At 41.7% G+C, this 18,762-nt stretch overlaps 1 protein-coding gene across 3 annotated transcripts; it reads left to right on the top strand.

The window, feature by feature from the left end:
* Window positions 1-1,090: 1,090 nt before the first annotated feature.
* LOC121693533 lies at window positions 1,091-8,641 on the top strand. Of its 3 annotated transcripts, none has more exons than XM_042073015.1 (8): window positions 1,091-1,499; window positions 3,365-4,446; window positions 4,477-5,327; window positions 6,096-6,262; window positions 6,340-6,560; window positions 7,097-7,226; window positions 7,390-7,493; window positions 8,273-8,641. In XM_042073015.1, exons 1-8 carry the CDS (start codon window positions 1,488-1,490, stop codon window positions 8,397-8,399), a joined length of 2,694 nt encoding a protein of 897 aa, XP_041928949.1. In that variant the 5' UTR covers window positions 1,091-1,487; the 3' UTR covers window positions 8,400-8,641. The 3 variants fall into 3 exon arrangements, with proteins under 3 accessions (XP_041928949.1, XP_041928948.1, XP_041928947.1); XM_042073014.1 differs by having other exon boundaries at window positions 3,365-4,449; window positions 4,480-5,327; XM_042073013.1 differs by having other exon boundaries at window positions 3,365-5,327.
* Window positions 8,642-18,762: the final 10,121 nt, after the last annotated feature.

The following is an 18,762-nucleotide window of genomic DNA, read 5'->3' as shown; positions in this document are numbered from 1 at the left end:
GAGATCAATCTTTTGTTTTTGTTGGTTGGCTGGATACTTCAGGATTCATCAGGAGACTCTTATCTTTGTGGCATGAAAAACCCTAGGACTTTGACCAAACCATGACTTGCAATGCTTCTCACCTGGCATAACAATTGAGTAGGGATGGGCAGAACGAGGCTTTGTGAAACAACGAAACGTTCGAAGCAATTGCGCCGGAATGTGTCGAGGTTTCGAAACAATCCGACACACGTAACTCCATGGTGACATCTAGTGGCCAGTTTTGCTAACATCACATTTTGACCGTGAAGCACAACTGCTTCAGACGAAGAATATAAATAGCCAACATGGAACGCAAGATTTCGTCCACAGCCACGTGGTTCAGTGGTTAACACACTTGCATTCGGCCGGAGCGGCCGGTGTTCGACTCCCTGCTGGTGCTTAGAAATTTCAGACTAGTATATGCGTTCAGTAACTAGAACATTTTTATATCTGCCAGTTAGAATTTTTGTTATTTCAGTTTCATAGTACATTATCCTTTGGAATATGCTGGAGAGGAAAATGCTACAATGGTTTTAAAATGTAGGCTATGCTTATGGCCCAGGGTTTTTTTTTGGAACATGTTGTAGGGAAATAAAGGATAAATGTGAAGCAGGTTAGACTAATCAGGTACAACATGGGAAAAAAATGTATGTCAACATACATTTTTATTATAACAGTTGTTCTGCCGTCTTGGCATTTAATCTGTTTCTTGTTTTTGAATAAACCTCCCCAGCCTTGGAAAAAATTCTTTCACAAGGCACACTTGTTGCTGGCATGCACAAATATTTTTTTGCCATCACAGTTAGGTTTGGATAAACCACTCTCCTCTCCTGCCAGTATTTCAAAGGGTCAGCTGTTCTTGAAATAAAGGCATCAGTCATATATTTTTTTTACTTCTGCTACTATCTAAATATTAACGTCACTAGACTATATCTATCTAAACTATCGCTCACTGTCTGTCTAGCCTGTCAATTAATCTATATCACTAACCTATCAATCACAAGTGCACTATAAATCGCTATATCTTTATATGTCTCTGTCTCTGTCTCTATGTCGCTATATCTCTCAATCTCTCTCCTCACAAAAAACCCACAAAGATAGGATGTGTTTGAATGACTTTTAAGCATTCTGGGACTTTGTAATTTAGATCAAACAGGTGTTTACTCGGGTAATTGGCTCGCGCTGCAAGTGTGCCACCTGTCCAAACCAAATTGAAACCCCACGAAGCCTCACTAAGCCATGGTCACGTGACATGGGCGTTTTGAACCACACTTCGAAACACTGTTCGAAACACTTGCGTTTCGGAAGCTCGACACTGTTTCGAAACGTCAGCTTCGAGCGTCACATCCCTACAATTGAGGCCCCACCCACATTTTACCTCATTCTTCCTGGTACATTTCAATTCCTCCAGGCACTATGTCTTCACCGTTTTGAACTTTTCCAAACTTGCCATATACATCGGTGACATGTTGCCTGTGGTAAGTTAAGTTTTTATATATCAAAGAGGAGTTGTAAGAAATTAGAGAGTGATTAGTTATTTCAGTGACCATTTCAGTGAAAGGCAGCCCTCACAATTGCTATACATTTTGGTCTTCATTTTCTATTCTTTTTATGTATTATCATAAATAGCAGACACTCATGTTGTAGAAATATATTAGCTGAGCTCCCACACCTATTTTCAGAGGTCCACCCTGTCTGAGTTTCAACAGGGTGGACGATGATGAGGTGGACATTTTCACTTTCAGTTAAAGAGAAACTATGCAGTATTGGCCATTTCTTCGCTGTTTTTTTTTCAGTTTTTGCTTCTTTTCGCTGGCTCTGTCATGACGAATGTCCGAGAAACTCCATCGCTACCTTGTTTTAGCCCGGCGTGTATGTGTATTTAAATGCAGTAAAGCAATTTGTTACACTTATTATACTTCCTGACACTGAGGCCGTCGGCCCAAAATTGCAAGGGTGTTTTTTCCGCTCACAGGCGCTAGGGAGCGAGACGGCCACCATTCAACCCGAAAAAAGTCATATAATCATTCCAATGACTCAGAAGCTGTTAAATTAAGGTAAATTAAGCTAAAAAAAAAAACATAGTTCGCCTTTAACATTTTTACTCACAACAATATTTGCACGATGATAACGCATATGTTTTCAGGAAATATCCAATGTTTTCATACCTTGTCCAAGGTAGTGCACAATTTCACGCATTTCAGCAGCAGAGAGATCCTTTTTCTTTCCCATATTGCTTGAAACCTGTGGCATGCTTAATAATGTGGAACATCCTTCTTTAGTTTTCCTTTGATTGGGCTCACCTGGCAGACTAATTATCACAGGTGTCTGAGATTGATTTCAATGATCCAAAGAGACACAATACCATCCATGAGTTTAATTGAAAAACAAAAAAATAAATGTTTATGACACTTAAATCCAATTTGCATAATAATTTGAAACGCGTTGTATAGCCCAGCAGCAATCTATCTAAAATAACACATATTTGAAGTACAATTCATGACTTCTTTCTTTCTTTCGTCCCCCCATGCTGTTTCATTTGTCCCGGCCAGGAGGGACGAATGAAACAAAACGCATGTTCAACTTCCTTAAATAACTCCTGAACGGTTTTGTTCAGAGGTGAAAATGCCAGAGTTGCTAGTGACAAAATATTAGCTTTCAGTGTTTTCCAATGTCTTTGTAAGTTACGTTTAATTAAAAAGTGTTTAATTCGTCCCAGTTCTCCCCTATGTGAGACCTCATTAACACGGGCGCCTGCAAAGTAGGCTATGTACTATATAGGGTGTCCACTCCCCACACAGTGACATATGATTGACTTGGTGAGCGATTAAAAAACTGATTAGCAAAGCTTAAAAAAAGGATTTTTTTTTTGTGAGCGCTCGTGCCACCCTTGGCTGCTGCCCATAGCCTGCTGCCCATATGAAAAACCGCCCCTGATTTAGGATGTTGTAAAATATCGAAGTTGTAGGACGTTTACATACTGTAGGTTAAACTGTGTATGTTTAGCTTAAACTTTAGCCCATGTATACTTATGTATGTAGACCATGAGGGAGGAATTAAACAGTATGTCAACCTTTTTCAAGCTTAATGTTAATCGGTGAAGTGTCCCTTTAAGACCAAGATGGCGGCACGAACGCATCATGACTCTCTGTGTCTCTCCAGATTTTGCTAATTACACATAGATACTCCATCTGAATAGTTTGGAAAGAAAATCTATTAGCCGGTTAAGTTGGCATATTCTGTGACGGCTAAACTGGTAGCTGAGATGTTTTTTGATATGTGTCTTCATTTTTAACATTATGTACATTATATTAAATATTTTCTCTTTTTCTTTTTTTTTCAGCAATTTACATTTGAACTTGTACAGCATGGTGAACAACAAATAGATGTTGAGAGACAGACACATCCTATCATAAAGTGCATTTTTGATAATAACTTGAATAAGTTAAACAAGCTGCTCAAGAAATATGACATTAACATTAAGTATCCTTGTGCAGAATGGAATGATGATGTCACCCCTATCTGCACAGCAGTTGGCTGTGGAAATGAAGAGCTCTGTACAAAACTTCTCAAAGAGGGGGCCAACCTTAGCATCCCCTCAACTAGAGGCTTAACACCTTTGATATATGCTCTGCGTTCTAATGTGTCAATTAATATATTTAGACAACTATTAAATGGAAAAGCTGATCCTAATTTTGGATTACCCACTCCACTAACACAAGCTGCGTGTAACAACAGAAAGGATGTAGCAAGGGAATTGCTCAAGCATGGAGCTATGCCTGATTCGAATTACATACTAAATCCAAACACAGATACATTTATATCTGACTTGTTACATGAGTTATCTGCAGGGAATGAGCAAATGTCTAAATATGCATACTTTTTTGACATTATGTGCGATTCGTCAAAGAAGCGCCCTGAGGAAATATTTCAATTGTACCACCAGCATTTTTTAGATGTACACCCAAGAATACAAGTTACCCTTTTTGATAAGGTATTCACTGCTGTAGGTCCCCATGCTCCAGTATACAGACAATTGGGGCTAAAATGGCTAAGAGAATCTCAAAACTTGGACAGATATGTAGAGGAGGCAATTAAAAACTTTTCAAAGCTTCCCGATACAGGCCATCAGCAACTCGTTGCAAACAATTTACGTTCAGCTTTATGCATCATGGAAGAAATACCACTGAAGTTTTCACGTCCCCTTGTGCCCATCCTTCTGCAATGTCTTACAAATGCTGAATCTCCTCACCACATTCTTTTATTGCTACATATCATCACACGAAAGACCCCCAAACAGAAAGATGGATGGGATGCCCACTTTATCACAAAGATGTGCAAAGGCATAGTCACTTTTACAAATACAAAGTACCCAGCTGAAACCTGTGCAGAAGCGTATGGAATAATAGCCCAGTTATATTCTTATGGGGGTGCACCTGAGGTCATCACATCCCTTGGTGTTACATCAGTTCCTGAGAGGGTTTTGAATACTGTGGATAGCTCTACAAATGACCATTTGAAAAAGAAATTGAGAGAACTGAATGAAAGCCTGAGAAAGCAATCTTCAGATGGGCAATTGTTAGATCAGGACATGTCTTCTCTGGAACCGGGAAAAAGAAAGAAAAAGAAGAAAAAAAAGAAGAACAAACATAAAAATGAAGAGGTGGCTCGTTCGATAACCGAAACTTTAGATTCTAAGACGCTAGGGAATTCAGTTGAAGAATCGTTCTCTGTTGATGAAAGTTCAAGTGTTAAGCCATTTCCTTCTGTTACTGATACTTCCATTGACACAATATCAATTACCCGACCTTGGCTCAAAATCAGTGTACGCTGGAGGCTAAAGTTGGAAAAGCTTGCTAATATGAGAATGACCGAGGTGAAGAAAGTCGGAAATCTCACTTTTTGTGTAAATTCGGACTATCTGATTGCAAAAGGTAGTGATGGCACTGAGGTATTTCTGGGCCTCAGAGATGATGGCACGGAAGTTGCTATTAAACGCATGACCAAGTCAAACTACCGTCTGCTTAAAAATGAGGAGGCGTTCTTGCGCCTGCCACAGCTTGACAGTCCCAATATTGTACGATATGTAGACTTTGCTGATGATGATAACTTTGGCTATCTAGCCCTTCAGCTTTGTGAATACACCCTGGAAGAATACATTCAAGATCGCTTACCAGAGGAGAGCTTGGAGAAGAAGATTGTTCTGAAGACAAAAGTGGAGGAAGTCCTTCGTAGTTTAGAAGTCCTCCATTGTCATGACACCAAAGTGCTCCACAGGGACATCAAACCTCAGAATGTTTTGATTGGTAAGAACAATGACCATTTTTTCTTTTTCAGTGACCTTGATTTTTGATTTTTTTGAAACTGCACAAAATTGAAAGTGTAGGATCCTTAAGACACCCTCCGAATGCATGCCACGTTTCGTGGACTTTCGTTCATAGTGACCGTACACCAACAGAGTTTTCTGTGAATATCTTGAGAACCGTAGGGCCTAGGATGACCAATTTTTTGCGTATGTTTGCCTCCAGGGGTCATGTTAACCCATTCCATATGCACACATGTGCATAAATAGATACACACGCACACACATACATTCACAGTAATCATACATGACATACTCACACAGTAGACATATGTACGCATACATGCACACACACAGACACATACACAGGCAAACACACAAGCACATGCACGCACACACACAAACACACACCCACCCACCCACACACACATAAACATAAACATGTACACGCACACATGCACACAATTCAAGAATTTCTCAGAATTATGAACAGGCAAGATGGGGGTGGGGTTGTATAAAATGTATTTTACAAGTGAAATCTATGAACTAATCATGTTTTGGTACTTGTTGTCTAGCAGATACCAGTGAGAATTGAGTGTGCATAATGCAATTCAGTGAGACAGTTAGAATCATATATGCCTTTCAGCGTGACTTATTTTTGTGGAAAAAATGTGCTGGACTGGGCGGTGGTCATATTTTGTACCGCTCTGCGGTACATCTAGTTTTATTCTATTCTGCATTGCTCTGCCTGACTCTAATATTTCTTCACAAGACATTCAAGGAAAAGCAAGGTTGGCTGATTTTGGCATCAGCAGAAGACTGAATGTTGGACAAACAACGTTGGTCACAAAGTCTGCTGCAGGAACCAAATGCTGGAAGTCCAGAGAAGTTGTTGATGAGGACAGTGACGCAGGCTTTAAGAGAAGCTCGGATGTTCAGGTGAGCACTCACGGTACCATGCTTGGTGAAGGTGAAGCATGCAAACTACTTTGGATTCCTAATCAGCCTCCTTTCAGGTTGCAGGAATGCTGGTATACTACATCCTCTCCTGTGGACACCATCCTTTTGGGAAAGGGCCTTACTGTGAGATTAACATTCTATATGGGCAGTACAATCTGGATTTGGTGGAAGATGAGCTGGCTAAAGATCTCATTGAGTCGATGATCCAGGCTGAACCCGACGTCAGACCGAGAGTGGAAGAAACACTCACTCACCCCTACTTCTGGAACAATGAGAGGTTTGACACGTCACAGTTAGACCTATGACCCAGGAGCTAATGTACTAAGAGGATAGAATGTATTTCATGCTCCTTAAAACATGGCATTGTAAGTACAAACAGGCAGTTGGAAAAATGCAGAAATTTAAAGGTACAGTAGGCCCACATAAATTGTTTCCTGACCGCCGATGCTGTTTATTATCAGTTTGTAAAGTTTAGGTGGAGTTGGAAGTAACGTTAGGAATCTCTGATCAATGTGATTGGTTAGGCTGGACCAATGATTTCAAAGTTACCGCTATGTCTACGCCCATCACCATGCTAGCTTGTAAGCAATTCCCAATCGCAAGTGACCAGACTATTCATTTTGTGAATGAGTTTAAATTTTCCAGGCTAGGTGATGACTGCTGTATCATACAACAACCCCTCAGTGTCCATTGTTCAATTGGAGTTTGATAATTACTACTTTCTTGCATTTCTGACTAACATAATGTGAAAATGGTATGATTGCACTGATAAAAACACCAGCTTCTCGGATGTCATGTTTTGTCATTTGGCAGGAAGGTGGAGTACTTGATAAAAGTGGGGAATCAGCCAGAAGTAGAGAACTTTCGAAAAGCTGACACAAAGCTCCTGGCGGAACTGGAGAAATGGACAGTGGATAAAACCTTCTCTGACTGGAAGACCAAAGTGAGTTGAATGCCTTAACCTGAACATCTATGTGGAAGTACAATGCAAACAATGAACTCACCATAGTCTCATTGTCACACATATGGAAATAGTAATTATTTGTTAAAAAACACCAGTTTACCACTAGTAAACATGTACATTTTTTGCACACATATACTCCCAGTTCCCCCCTGAGCTGGTCCAAAAGCTGGAGGAGAAGCAGAAGAAAGCTTACCCTGAGAACACTCTGGCTCTGCTGCGTTTCATACGCAATCTCCACGAACACCAGTAAGTTAAAGGAATTTTCCGGAGTAAAATGCACTTTAGATCAATTTACGGATGATTGGGAGTACATACGTTGAGTTGACATCCAAATCATGTCATTCGGATGTGTTTTGAGAGCGTTCGATGTTACCGTTTTTAAGCTCTGGAAGTGTGCTCTGGAAATTCACAATTTCGTCGCAGTTTAAAAAAAAAAAAAAAAAAACATAGTCCAGTCCATACAACTTCATTTCAATTTCAAAAGAAATACTGGACTATGTTTTTTTTTAGTTTTTTTTTTAAACTGCGACGAAATTGTGAATTTCCAGAGCACACTTGGCAATCGACTCCTACGGACTTTCCCCTAAAGATGGCAGCAAAGATGGCAAAATTTCCGGAAAGGTACTGGCTTGATGAAATTCATTCTGGACTCTCTATCCGACCACATAAAGACCTCGGGATACTTCGGTTTGGCTTTAGGGACCCTCTACTCACTACCACGTAAGTGCAATGTTGTTTGGAACTGTAGAAGAGGTATAAAAATAGCGTTTTGTAGCGGCGAAATAATATGCCCTTCTCACTTCCACGCTAACAAGCTTTGACTAAAAACGGTAACATCGAACTTTCTCAAAACACATCCGAATGACATGATTTGGATGTCAACTCAACGTATGTACTCCCAATCATCCGTAAATCGATCTAAAGTGCATTTTACTCCGGATAATTCCTTTAACTTAGTACAAGCAGTAAATGTGAAGTGGCACTGGTAGATGTATTACATACTGATGTTTCTGTTTATTCATTAGCTCTGTTGATGCAGACCAGATTGAGCTGATGACATTGTTTCCTGACCTGTTCTCAAGTGTCTACAAGTTTGCCAAAGTTAAAGATTGGAAATCAAGACCAAGCCTGAGGAAATTCTTTAAGGAATAACTTACTGCAATTGTCCTTCCATCTTTTTCTATCTTCCTGTCAGTAGAGATGGTTTTGATTCTAAATTGTATATCTTAAAGTGTATATCTTGCAAATTTATTTTAACAGATATGAACGTCCACACTGACCCACGATTAGGAAAGTCTCTCAGGAATATTGATGTTCATGATTGATGGGTGTCGTCAATCCTCTTTATAGAGCGCTACTTTCTGTCCTTATTGGGGGCCAAGCAGCGAAGCTGCGAGGACCTCATTGTGTTTCTACGTTTTCCTATTATTATTATTAGGGGTCCGAGCAGCGTAGCTGCAGGACCCCTATTGTTTCTGTACCGTTCATTTTTGGCCAAAATTCTGTAAAAGTCATACTGCAGCCTAAACCATAACTCCAAAACTCTTCAAATTTTCAGGTATGGTTACCAGTACCCCCCTCTGCCCATAACCCAAAATTTGGGGTACTGCACCCAAAGGTGGCGCTGTTGGAAAAATAAGTTAATTATGCTAATTTCTCCTTACCAGATTGACCTAGACTCAAAATTCTTTCATAATATTAATCTCTAAACTCGGATGCATCTTTTTGGCCCTGGTCTTATGATCTAAAAATGTTTACTTTTGACACAATTTCATGGAAAAGCCAAACATTATAAAAAGTTTCACACTTTTCAAAAATAATCAAATCTTCACCAAAATTCTCACATACAATGTTTAGACCAAGCCTCACAAAAGTTATCAGTCAGAATTTTGATATTTTGTTCCATTTCAGAGATATAGGCCAATAAAGTTAGACCACTTAGGCCATTTTTCCTAGATCACCTATATTCCTATAAACCGTAAGTCCTAGAAACTTCACATTTTCAAGTATTGTTACTAGTACCCCCCACTACCCATAACCCAAAATTTGGGGTACTGCACCCAAAGGTGGCGCTCTTGTCAAAAATGCTTATTTCTCCTTACCAAATTGACCTAGACTCATAATTCTTTCATCATATTAATCTCTACATTTAGATGCATCTTTTTCACCCTGGTCTTATGCTCTAAAAATGTTTACTTTTGCCACAATTTCAGAGAAAAGCCAAACATCATAAAAGGTTTCACAGACTTCAAAAATTATCAAATCTTCACCAAAATTCTCACAGACAATGTTTAGACAAAGCCTCACAAAAGTTATCAAAAGAATTTGGATATGTTGTTCCATTTCAGAGATATAGACCAATAAAGTTCGACCACTCAGCCCATTTCTCCTATATCACCTATATTCCTATATGAGTATTTTTTTTCCCTTGGAGAACAACCATACAACCATCATTATGTGGATACCATTAACAGTGCACATTTTCAGATCTGTACTCTTTTTTTATAAAGCCCTTAATTCTATTGTCAAATGTATGGTAGGAATTTTCTTGATTTTGTGTGTTTGCCAACACACATTTTCACCATGTGAATGTGACTGCCAAATATGTAGGATTGTCAGTGGCTCAGTGGGATAATGCCTAGTGCTGGTCTTTGTTAGGTTGAGAGTTCGAATCCCCGGTAGTGCTTTAGGCTCTAGCTCAAATACTATTGGTAATTGAAGATTCACACCATTGAACAGCACCTGAATGACATCAGGCAATCAACATACACAGTCATTAGTTGCCAAGAATCAGAATGCAGAGACACTCTGACATTTAGGGGAACTTCTTTGTTTACTATTTCCTTCATCATTAAGTCTATCATATTTATATTTCATCCATTAGTGTTCTTCTCTACAAATGTCTAATTGCCCCAGAATTTCAAAAAGATTTCAGGTGTACTCTTTCAGGAAAGCCCTTCATTTTATTGTCAAATGTATGCTTGGAGTTTTTCTTGTGTGTTTACCAACACACATTTTCACCATGTGAATGTCACTGCCCAATGTGTATGATTGTTAGTGGCTCAGTGGGATAATGCCGTGTACTGGTGTTTCTCAGGTTGAGAGTTCGAATCCATGTTAGAGCTTTAGGATTTGTCATTTAAGATTCACACCATTGAACAGCACCTTAATGACATCAGCCAATCAACATTCACACTCATCGTTTACCAAGAATCAGAATGCCGGGACTGTCTATTACATTTAGGGGAACTGCTTTGTTTACTATTTTTCCTTCATCATTATGTCTATCATATTTATATTTTATCCATTAGTGTTCATCTCTACAAATGTCTAATTGCCCCAGAATTTCAAAAAGTTTTCAGGTGTACTCTTTTAGGGAAGCCCTTCATTTTATTGTCAAATGTATGCTTGGAGTTTTTCTTGTTGTGTGTTTACCAATACACATTTTCACCATGTGAATGTGACTGGCTAACATGTAGGATTGACAGTGGCTCAGTGTGATAATGCCTTGTACTGGTGATCCTTAGGTTGAGAGTTCAAATCCCCCATGAAGCATTAGTGTTTGAATGCTGTTGGGTTGTGGGTGTTTGCATACTACAATAGAATGCTGTTGGGTTGTGGAGGTTAACGCACTATAACATTACAGCTACTTGTCAATATGGACTTGTAGTGCAAGGCAAGTATAACTGTATAATTATAGGCTGTTTATCTTATTGACTCCGGCACAGCTGTAGCTGTAGCCTATAATTATTTGTTATTCTTATAATATTTGTAATTTCTTATACATATTTAGTTGGCTCTTCCACTTGACAGAACAACTCTATATCGGTTAAGGATGTCACGCATGAAACAATGCTGCAGAAACACGAAAATACGACTTTGAGTTTAGTAGGCTATAATTTCCAGTTCCTGTTTATCTATTGCACATTGGGTAATAATTTAAGGAATCGTGTTGCAGTCTTGTAAATAGTGACCCTGCAAGATCCCTAGTCATTGCAAAATCATAGTCTGTGACTTAAAAATCTACTACTTGTCTTTAGATGTGAGATGGTCCGAGACTGTAGTCTTTCAAAAATCTTTTCCAAATCTTTGTAAATCTTTCCAAAGTCTGTCAGTGTAAGGAGGGCTTGAGGTGAAAGTGCTGTGGAGAAATTGCTCTGCCACCTAACCACACCCAGTTTACCTGCTGGGAAACCCTGTAGCTCCGGAGCAGGGGCTCAGACCAGGATAAATTGTTTGCTCGCCCTCAGTTCACTCTTTTGTTCATCTCAACCCAGCACTCCAGTGTGTCCTGCTCTGTGTGCGTCTTTGAGTTAATGTAAGTCATCACTTTAATGACCCTCACTATGACTTTTGTGATGTTTATCAGTTTGTAGAGTAGCTCTGCCATCATGTGTAAAGTTAACGTCTTTCTTTGTTGGTTTGGTGTGTTGGAGTCCCATGTGAGAGATGATTAGGTGATGTTGGTTGACTTGGGATGTCAAGTATTGTTTAGTTGTACCTTATATGATTTCAGTTCATTGTTCAAATGTCAATTGGTTTGTTTGTGAGTTGGGATCTGTACTGATTTACCCCATTTCACTGATTACTCCATTTTCTGTTTGTTTCCTCTTTGATGCAGCACACATACAAGTAAAGAACAAAAGAAAAGATGAATTGAAACTCAAATAAAGTTAACTTGTGTTGCACTGAAACCTGCCATCTCCGTGTCATCACTCCATACCATTGAGCCTTCTGACCGAGGCTCTGCCTGCTCGCCACACACTCACTCTACCTCGACCCACATCGCCCCCTACAGTTCCTTCAGTTGGGTTGTGGAGGTTAGCATACTAGAATAGAATACTGTTAAGAATACTGTTGGGTTGTGGAGGTTAGCACACTATAACGTTACAGCTACTTGTCAGGACTTGTCATGCAAGGCAAGTATAACTGCATAATTATAGGCTGTTCATCTTATTGACTCCAACACAGAACCCACCCCCACCCCCCTTCACCTACCACCACAAATACAATTCCATTCTGTGGGAAACACTGCCTTCCATAATCAGACCCTTCATCTTATCCATGACAAATGCATAGTCCTGTAGAATAGAGTATTGTTAGAATACTATTGAGTTGTGGAGATTAGCGCACTAGAATACTACTGTTAGAATACTGTTGGGTTGTGGAGGTTAGCACACTAGAATATTATTAGGTTGTGGAGGTTAGCACACTATAACGTTACAGCACAGGGTAATCCTAATTTTATGCATCAAATTTATTCCAATCCAACTCAAAAACACAAAGTGAAGGTTTTATCCAGATCAAAGCCAAGAATAGATTATATGATCTAATCCAATTTCAGGATCCTTGTTTCCCTTTGAACAAGCTTTTTTCAAGATTTGATCCAATCCGTTAGCCGAAATCCGGTAACTAAAATCCGATAACCGAAATCTATGCTACCTCATGTTTGTTTTGCTCGGACCCCGTAAATCACCGCTTGCGGTTATATTTATTATTATTATATGCAATGGGAGTCTATGGCAGCCCATAGAACCGTATGGTAAAAAGTTGGGAAATTTGGCACACTGATTGGGGACGGTCCCATGATTCATGTCACCAAGTTTCATGTCGGCAACTCGAACCCTCTAGCGCCACCAACAGGCCAAAGTTGGACGTGCGTTCATGCACGTAACTTTTGACCTGTTGGTCCGATTTTCAAAAGGGTATTGTTGGAATCCTTGGACCAAGCCGAGTTCAACGCATCCTATGACGTCATTTTCCACCATGATGGATTTTTCGCCATTTTGGATTGCATCAAAAACACTTAAAATGTATCAGGGGTCACATACTTTCTCTGATTCCCACCAAATTTGACACAGATCCTCTTCAGACCAAGCCTCACAAAAGTCATCACTTTTTTTGTTTTCGGAAGTATTACCGTTCGCCCGTAAAAGCCAATCAAAATTTGCGGCGAAGCCGCCAAACAGGAAGTGGGCTCATATCTCAGCAACCCTTGCATGTATCAAAACCATTGGTACATTGACTCATGACCCCATCAGGAGGACCCTCAAAAAATTTGGTGACCTTTGACCTCTAGGGGGCGCTGTAATTCACAAACATGCCTTTTGGCCTGTAGCTGCTGCTGTGCTTAGAATTAAATTGTACTAGTGGTGTCTGGTAATACTGTGAAAGGTCCTTAGGTCAACTGAGGGCAACTTGTCACATCCAATATAATTTATTCGGCCGCCATATTTGATTTGATCAAAAACACCAACAATTTCGCACAGGTCACAAATTTCATCTGATCTTCACCAAAATTGGCACAGACCATCTTCAGACCATGCCTTGTCACTTAATTTATGTAACAATTGATAGAAGCGTTCGCCCGTCACATCCAATCGAAATTTGTGGCGAAGCCGCCAAACAGGAAGTAAGCTCATATCTCAGCAATCGTTGCATGTATCAAAACCAAACTTGGTACATGGACTCATGACCCCATCAGGTGAATGCCAAAGAAATGTTGTGACCTTTGACCTCTAGGGTCACTGCAATTAGCAAAAATGCATTTTGCCTTTTTAACTTTTGACGTGCTAGACGTGAAACTTGCTTTGACAGCTTATGGCCATACGTCTGATTGCAGCATTGAGCTAACAGCATTTCGTTGCCATGGTTACTCCGGCCTATCTGCTTGGCCCCCTCATTGCTGCTTGCAGCTATATTTATTGTAGTCATTGTTTGTACTGTGGATGCTCCTTACGTATTGGTACAATTAGACTTACCAGACTGACCATGTAAATAAAACCACTTTGTAGTTTGTACCATAATAATGGGGATGATGGGATTAATGTTTTTGTAATGTTAACATTCTCATAACATGATAATGTTTAAAGCAATGATGTGGGAAATAAACCTTTAATGTTGCCTTCTTATTTTTTGTAATTTTCTGTCATTTTGTCTGTCAGCAACAGTGCAATAAAGAAACCAATCTCATATTGATTGTTGCATGGTTCACAAAAATAATCGAGAGAATCTTAACAGTATAACCTGTAATAGGATAAGAATCAATTAAATAAACTGTAAGGAAAAACATAAGTATGAGGTTTGTCTTGTGTGTAGTGATTTAAGAATATTTTTAAAGAAATTCTTAAATATCAAGTGTGAAAGATCACCGCACACTGGTGTATTAACTGATCGTTTTATTTTATTGGCGTGAACAACGCATTTAGCTGTTGCTTCGTCAGGTTCACTCTTGGAACAATGCTCAGATGCTCTATTATATGCCTCTCCTGCACTGCAACTGGTGTGGACTGTTGTACAGTATTTAGAGGCATTAGATAAGCAGATGAGGATATAGCATTATAATTAAGACATTCTGGACTGCTATGGTGGGGAGAGAATATCTGTGACAGTGACTGTTGTAAGTGGCAAGCTCTTTGATTAATGAATGAATTCTGCATTTTACATTTGAATTGAATGCTACTATAACAGGATGGATGAAACTGAAAAAGAAAAAATCAAGATAATTGAATAACATTTTAAAGCGATGTTAAGATTGGGTAAGCATTTAAAAAAAAAAAAAAACGAAATACCTATCTTGGCAGGGGAAAAAGAAATAACTAAAGGAAAAAATCAACAAAATACAGTGGCAGTGATTCAGCGATCATAACTTTGGATTGTGATATTACTTACAGACTACTTCACCTCAAACAATGACAATCCGGCGACTACCACAAAATCAGCATTCACTGGAGGCCAAAGTTTGAAAACGATGGTTACGTATGTAACCGCGGTTCTATGAATTTCGGATGACCGCCAGAGGCGGTGCTTTCAGCACCTGGATGTCCATCACATACGCATGTAGGTCGAGTGTTTGTACCAACAAAGTCACCTGTGACCGGGGTGACGTATGACGCGACGTCATGCACTTAAGGTGCTTTCACCCCGGAAGTGACCTCTTGGCAATCTTCTCGTCCCCCTTCCGAGTGACTGCCAAGCTCTTGCGGTCATCTGAAATTCATAGAACCGCGGTTACATACGTAACCATCGTTCTATTTCATTTCTAGGCGATGCTTTCAGCACCTGGATGACACATACCAACAAGGTCACGAGGAGGAGAACTTACCTTTTCGACCACCTAATGGCTTAAGAGAGTAGTGGTGACTAGCGGTTTACTTGCAGCCATGTTAACTCTGTAGAATCACACAAATGTCGGACAGTGGCACCCCCCTTAGGGCTGCCCATGATGTCGCCACACTCCGGGTTGAGTGGCCGCGGACGGAGGCTGGGATTGGTAGGCCCCTGCTCATGGTGATTCCGTGATTCAAAAAGTGATTCCGACCGCCGGAATCCAGTGGTTGACTGAATATATGCCCTTGGAGCCCGGACTGAGCACAGCAAGGCTGTGTTTCCCTGCTGTCCATCCTCCCCAGTTGGATCAAACGCGGCTAAATGGAGGGGTTGATTTACAAACGAAGAGGAACAAGTCTTCGATAAAAAAGATGGGTTAGGCCACAATGTGACCCCCGTTTCTCCCGGGGCCCATTGGAGGCACTCACGGCTGATTGATAGAGCGTGTAACTCCCCCACCCTCTTTGCTGATGTCATGGCCAACAGAAAGGCAGTCTTTAACGACACCCATTTATCCTCTGTGTTCTCAAGAGGTTCAAATGGGTGCCGGCACAGCGCCTCCAACACCAATGGTAGGTCCCAGGAAGGTGTCTGGCTCCACTGTGGCGGCCTGAGTCGCTGTGTCCCCCTCAGGAAATGCGTCACCAGTGTGTGGGAGCCCGCGGTGACGCCATCCACCCATAAACCCGGATGGTGGCTGCAGCCAGGCCCCCGTTGAAACGAGACTGCAAGAATCCGAGAACTGTCAGTACCGGACAACTGGTTGGCTCCTCCCCGCGGGCCCGGCACCATTCAACAAAGAGCTTCCACCTGTTCGCGTAGAGCGCATTAGTGGAAGCCGCACACGAGTTGTTGATGGTATAAACAACTGCTGGGTCGCAAGCACCTAGTAGAGGCTCAGGCCCCTCAGTGGCCATACCCATAACTGTAGGCACGCTGGATTCGGGTGCCAGATCCGTCCCCCCAGTTGTGAGAGGAGATCCGCACGAATGGGGAGGCGCCAAGAGCGTCCGACCAACAGCCCGTGCAACACTGGGAACCACAGCCTCCCGGGCCATCCGTGTGGCCCTCCAGGGAGAGGAGGCCTAGGGGGACAACGGCAGCAGCTGCCGTGAGTGTGCCCAGTAGTACCTGGAAGGAACTGAAGGTTCGCACTTGGCCTCTCCTGAACTGTCCTACCCGACTGAGGATGTCATTCACCCGCTGGGGAGATGGTGTTGCCTGTCTCCAGCGAGAATCCAACTGGATACCAATGAACACTATACGCTGACTGGGTGTCAACGTACTCTTCTCGAGATTTATCTTGAGTCCTAACCTGCCTGAGTGAGATATCAACCGAGCTAGGTCCCTGAGTGAATCTGACTCCGTCTGAGACACTACCAACCAATCGTCCAGGTACGAGAGGATGAGCATACCTGTTTTCTGTAGTGGTGCCAGTGCTGCTGCCACGAATCTTGTGAAAATCCGAGGGGCCAGTGATATTCCAAAGGGGAGGACCCTGAACTGGTAGGCCCTTCCCTCGAACGCAAAGCGCAGGAACTGCTGGTGATGTGGTGCAATTGGTATGTGAAAATAGGCATCCTTGAGATCGATTTTCGTGAACCAGACGTCTTTCCCGATGGTCTGGAGGACGACATATGAACATATGAAATTTTAAGGTCTTGAGGTATTTGTTTAATGACCTGAGATCCAATATGGGGCGAAGTCCACCCCCTTTTTTTGGGATTATGAAATACGTGGAGTAGAAGCCACTGTTCAGTGAACATGGCCCTATGGGCTCTATTGCTCCTTTGTCTAGAAGGGCCCTGACCTCCTGACGCAGGGCCAGTGCCTTGGCCTCGTCCCTTACCATTGTCATCTTGACCCCTGTGAACCTTGGCGGTCGGCGTTTGAACTGAATGCTGTAGCCCTCTGATAGGGTGTCCAGCACCCAGGGGTCTGATGTTAGTGCTTCCCAGCTCAACAGCTGTTGGCTGGTGAAGCGACCGACTGTCACTGCTTACCCACTCGGCCCCTCCGGCTCCTGGAGGGGCGGCGGCCATATGTTGTGTCCTGCTGTGCTGGACCAGTGGTCTGTCTAGTGACGGGCCTGCGAAATCCCCCGGGTGGAGGTGGCCTTGACTGAGACACAGGCCGTGATATCACTTGGGCCCTGTCAGTCCCTCAGTAGGGTCTCTGCCGGTGAACAGGTGTGTGGTGTAAACTGGCAAATTGTTGCCTGACCTGTGTCGCCCGCAAACCGCGTTCCAGGGCCTGCTGCGCCGCAGGTCCGAACAGCTGTCCCGGCACAACCGGCAGAGAACGGAGGACCTTCCTGCTGGGCTCAGACAGTGAAGACTGGGCGAGCCATACAGTGGGCATCGCTTTCAAATGGCCACTTCAGTCGCGCATTACGAGGCGTGAAGCTGCGTGAAGCTTTAGTACCACTTTCAGCCTAGTGTTAATTTCGTCAGACGAGACGAGAGGAAATATGTTCGTCAACGACCTTTTTTTTCATGACTAAGACGAGACGATGACGAGACGTCAGTAATGTCCTGAAACACTGACTAAGACTATCTTAAGATGCATTATTGTTGACGAAAAAAGACGAGACTAAAATGTTTTGCATGAAATAAAAACTAAGATAAAATCTCCCTTCATGTTCGTCTACAAAATGAGAAGACAGAATATCTAGCTGTTACGTTTGAGTTCATACGCAACAGCTTTCCTGTAGGCTAGTCTACGTGCTGCTGCTGCAACCCTGTGGCTGCAACACGAAACTACATGGAACAAGAACACTGGAGATTTCTGCCAGAGTTAGCAAGCTAACTACCTAAGCTTTATGCCACTGCTACATACCCAGAAGTTGACACTTCTCTCATACAAATTAACATCCCCCAGAATGTCCATACGAAAATGTTCAGCATGTAATGTCAACTATTCATCTAGTTAGACAGTTTGCTAGCAAGTAAGCTAATATAGAAAGTTCGCTAGCAAGTTAGCTATGGCTAAGATGGAGAGTCTGTTTGGGGAATGTGTTGTGTTTGGGCGCATATCGCCATCTAGCGAGGCGGAGTAAAACATTAATACATTGGCCTACGACAGTGTTTCTCAAACTATTTCAGTTTCAGGACCACTTAACTAACCCTAGCTAAAAAAAAAAAAAAAAAGATTAGACCTACTTCAACAGTAGCCTATAATTAGTCTATAGGCCTACTCACTGAACCACCTTGCTTATTGTCTTTGCACTTTGCTTATTATGTCAGAGGATTCATTCTGTATGATTTAAACTGGCATATCTTACATAGACAGTGTTGCAGAACTGTTTGGATTTAACTACAAGTTATTTGGCAAACAACTCCTCTATATTATATTTTACCACGTCTGCTCGCGGACCACTTGGTGATCCCCGGACCACACTTTGAGA

The sequence above is a fragment of the Alosa sapidissima genome, chromosome 19, assembly GCF_018492685.1.
Source record: "Alosa sapidissima isolate fAloSap1 chromosome 19, fAloSap1.pri, whole genome shotgun sequence".
NCBI lineage: Eukaryota > Metazoa > Chordata > Actinopteri > Clupeiformes > Clupeidae > Alosa > Alosa sapidissima.
The sequence above is the reverse complement of the archived record's forward strand: the minus strand, read 5'-3'. Positions and strand labels throughout refer to the sequence as shown.